Source organism: Ixodes scapularis, unplaced genomic scaffold (assembly GCF_016920785.2).
Source record: "Ixodes scapularis isolate PalLabHiFi unplaced genomic scaffold, ASM1692078v2 PGA_scaffold12__126_contigs__length_90152505, whole genome shotgun sequence".
Classification (NCBI taxonomy): domain Eukaryota; kingdom Metazoa; phylum Arthropoda; class Arachnida; order Ixodida; family Ixodidae; genus Ixodes; species Ixodes scapularis.
The window spans coordinates 70925462-70928960 of record NW_024609838.1 but is presented as its reverse complement, the minus strand read 5'-3'; the positions used below and the strand labels follow the sequence as shown (position 1 = coordinate 70928960).

Here is a 3499-nt window from a genome sequence, read left to right as displayed (position 1 = left end):
GGAGCTCCAGGAGTCGCGTCTGCATGGCAGGGTTGTTGATGCCGCAGACGAACCGGTCCCGGAGTAGCGAGTCCAACTGGTCGCCGAAGGCGCAGGTGCTCGCTAACCCTCGTAGCGCAGCGACGAACTGCCCGAGGGTCTCCCCGTCCTGGCGGCTCCGGTTGTTGAAGCGGAACCGCTCCATAAGCGTAGACGGCGCCGGGCTGAAGTGCGAGCGCAGCGTGGCGAGCAGCTCACCCAGCGCTTTAACGTGCGGCGTGGCCGGCTTGAGGAGGTCGAGCAGGAGGCTGAAGACTCGGGTCCCGCAGCTGGCCAGGAAGATGTCCCGTTGTTTCCCCTCGGGCGTGTCGTTCGCCCGGAAGAACACGTGGACTTGTTCTTCGTAGACTGGCCAGGCGGACCCATCTCCGTCGAAGGGCTCGAGCCTCCCGTAGAGCGGCATGGCGACAGGAGCGGGCGGCGGTGTTGCGACTCTCTCGGCGGCGTGGGCCGAACCGTGCACGTTGGTAGCCTCCAGTGCCACGGTTCCTCGTCGCCAGTGTCACGATCTTTCTAGAACGTGGACGAAGGGGGCCGAAGCACCCGCCGAGAAGAGACGACACGCAGCCTGGTTGTGAGGGTGGACGATGACTGGCCGGAGCACGTGCGCTCAACGGCGTTTATTGGTGTCGTGAACAATGTTGCCCGCCGAGCCAGGCGGCCGCAGACGGGCGGACTGGAGGGGGGCGCCACTAACTTGTTACACAAACACCATCGAACTTGTTGTTCCTAAGGTAATACGCCACGAGAGGGAAGGGCGCATCCAAAACATCTCGCCGCAGTGATGATGAAACTATTACAGTGTACTAGAATGCAACACTATGGTGTGTCTCATCTTATGTGCATCCTAGGGTGCCTTCATGTGCGTTTTGCTTAGGGTGGAGACATCTGGCCATTTTGTTCCCACTTTTACATTTATTTTTTGTTCAGAAGCGCGTGAAAGAGCGTGTCCCCACACGCGTCTGTGGCGCTGACTGTGCTATGGCGACATTTTGTTTTCGTTGACTTCTTTGTATTTTCCCCGTGAGCGCGTGCTGTCGGCATCGGGTACTACAAAAGGTGGCATCACTCTAAACAGAAGGTCATTGAGGCACCCTAGTGCATCCGAGGCGGAAGCTTCAAGCACAATTGCACGTTGCTCCGAGCGATGCTTGCATTGCACGAGCGTACGCGCTGGACAGGGACGCTGGAAACCCGGAGTTCGCTCTTACCGCTCAAAGTTAGAGAAAGAAGAAAACACTATCGCATTCGCGTTCAAACCGCAGCTGCTTCATCTACGGTTGCTTTCCTGGAGTCATGCTTCACCTCCTCGGAAATCTTCGAAAGTTGGTCAGCTTGCGCAAGGTTCACATCGATGGTAACGTTTTCAGACTGTACACCAATGCGACCGTGGCCCTTCTCTTGGCCTTCTGCATGCTGCTCACCGCCAAAGAATATGTGGGCTCTCCCATAGACTGCTTCTGTCCCACACTGCCAAAGAGCGTCGTGGATTCCTTCTGTTGGATAGAATCCACGTACAGCGTCAAAAGTCTCTTCAACCTCTCCAAACGCGAAGAGGTTGTCTATCCCGGAGCCGGCCACAGCATAACCGGCTCAGGGGACCGTAAGCATCACGTGTACTACCAGTGGGTCTGTTTTCTGCTTTTCTGCCAGGCCATCTCGTTCTACTTCCCGCGCTGGCTTTGGAAAGCTTGGGAAGGGGGCAAGGTACCGGCCATAGTTTCATCCCTGGACGTGAAGTCTTCAATGTTACAAGACCGGGGCGACATGCAGACACAGCTCGTCGACTTCCTGGTTCTCAACCTGAATCGAAACAACTGGTACTTCTCTAGGTACCTCTGGTGCGAGCTGCTCTGCGTGGTGAACGTCGTCGTCCAGATCTCACTGACGGACTTGGTCCTGGGCGGCGGATTTTTTCTGTTCGGCTCGGACGTTGTACGTTGGCAGCGCAAGGCACGTCCCGAGCTCGCTAACCCCATGGTGGTGATGTTCCCTCGAATAGCCATGTGTAGCTTCGCAAAATACGGCGATTCGGGTGCGATCGAGAACCGCGAGGCCATCTGCGTGCTGCCTCTGAACGTGCTCAACGAGAAACTGTTCTTGTTTCTCTGGTTTTGGTACGCGGGACTGCTCGTCGTCGGCATCTTGACACTCTGCTACCGGGTGATCCTGATCGCTCATGCGCCCCTGCGCTGTCAGCTATTGCAGCTGCGCTTTCCCGACAGTGGGCGTCTGGGCGCGCTCGTGAAGTCCCTCTCTGTGGGGGACGTGTTCTTACTGGGGCTCATCGGCCAAAACGTGGATGCGCTCGTGTTCAGTCAGCTTGTTGGGGAGCTGTCGAGACGCGTTGTTAAGGCGCCACGGGCACTTGCCGAGCCAGGCGCCCATCCTGCATACTGCAATACCCAAAGTCGGGCATAAAACTATGTGCCATTGTAACAATTTCTTCTTTTTTTTTGGGGGGGGGGGGATGTAATAGCCTGGTTTGTGTAAATGGGCAAGTTTCACCTCCACAAACCAAGCTATTACAGCTAAATTTTAAGATTTTAAGGGCCTTTTTGCATACCAAATAGATCATTTTCTTTACTTTTATTTTTGTAGCATATCCCCGCACCATCATACTCTGGAGTTCTCCATTTGTCCGCGTTTGTTTTTCATTATGATGGATGTGAGGGGCTAGAAATTCCTATTGTTTCACGAAATAAAAAAAAATTTAGCAGTCCTGTTTTAATTTACAGTACAGTCTATGGCGCTCCGTGCATTCACGAGGGCGTCCATCAAACCATTCTGCCAATCTTGGCCGCGAGGCAGCTATGTAGCTGCCTTGCCTCAGGCACGATCATGGTCGTGTCGCCGCGGGGTCGATCGGGATCTCGAATTCGGCTCCCGACGTGCCGCTTTCTCTCCTAGCCACTGGATGGCGCTGCAGGCACCCGTAGCTAACGTCCCTGGATATTTTTTAGTGAAAAAACATCGAGGGACTTTACCCGTGGCGGGCGAGGAGAAACCTCTTCGCCCATCGATCGATATAGACTCGGTTTGTCAGGGGGCGAGAGGCCTGAGGCCTCTGAGAACTTCGGACGGGACGAGGCCGAGACGCAGGCAGGTGGGTGGCGATTGGATCTAGGATATCGCGGGACCCGATGCCTGGGGGCCTTCTTTGTGTTTAGTTTTTGGCTTAAGATGCGTTTGTAAATATTTGTCTAATGTCGCTTGTATTTGTAGTTTAGATTGAGTGTCTTGTAGCGTTGTTTTATTGTACCAATAAACTGGGAGCGGGATAACCGGGCTGGACTCGGGTTGTTGACGGACCACGTGGGAAACGGCGAATCGGCGGCGGTACGCGAATCCCTACAATCGCTACAAGTCACAGCGATAATTGCGACAAGTCAAGTTGAAGTCGTTGGACATCGGCGTCGCGTTCACATACCGTGTTTCTATAGGAGGTATTCACTGGACG

At 54.7% G+C, this 3499-nt stretch overlaps 1 protein-coding gene across 1 annotated transcript; it reads left to right on the top strand.

The window, feature by feature from the left end:
* The first annotated feature begins 1335 nt into the window (after positions 1-1335).
* Positions 1336-2460, top strand: LOC120849512 (innexin shaking-B-like). The gene has a single exon (XM_002434790.4). The coding sequence runs from the start codon at positions 1336-1338 to the stop codon at positions 2458-2460; it is 1125 nt and encodes a 374-aa protein (XP_002434835.4).
* The last annotated feature ends 1039 nt before the right edge of the window (positions 2461-3499 follow it).

Bases quoted from the DNA above. Each gene is read 5' to 3' on its own strand.
- LOC120849512 (XM_002434790.4), top strand. From the start codon at position 1,336: ATGCTTCACCTCCTCGGAAATCTTCGAAAGTTGGTCAGCTTGCGCAAG.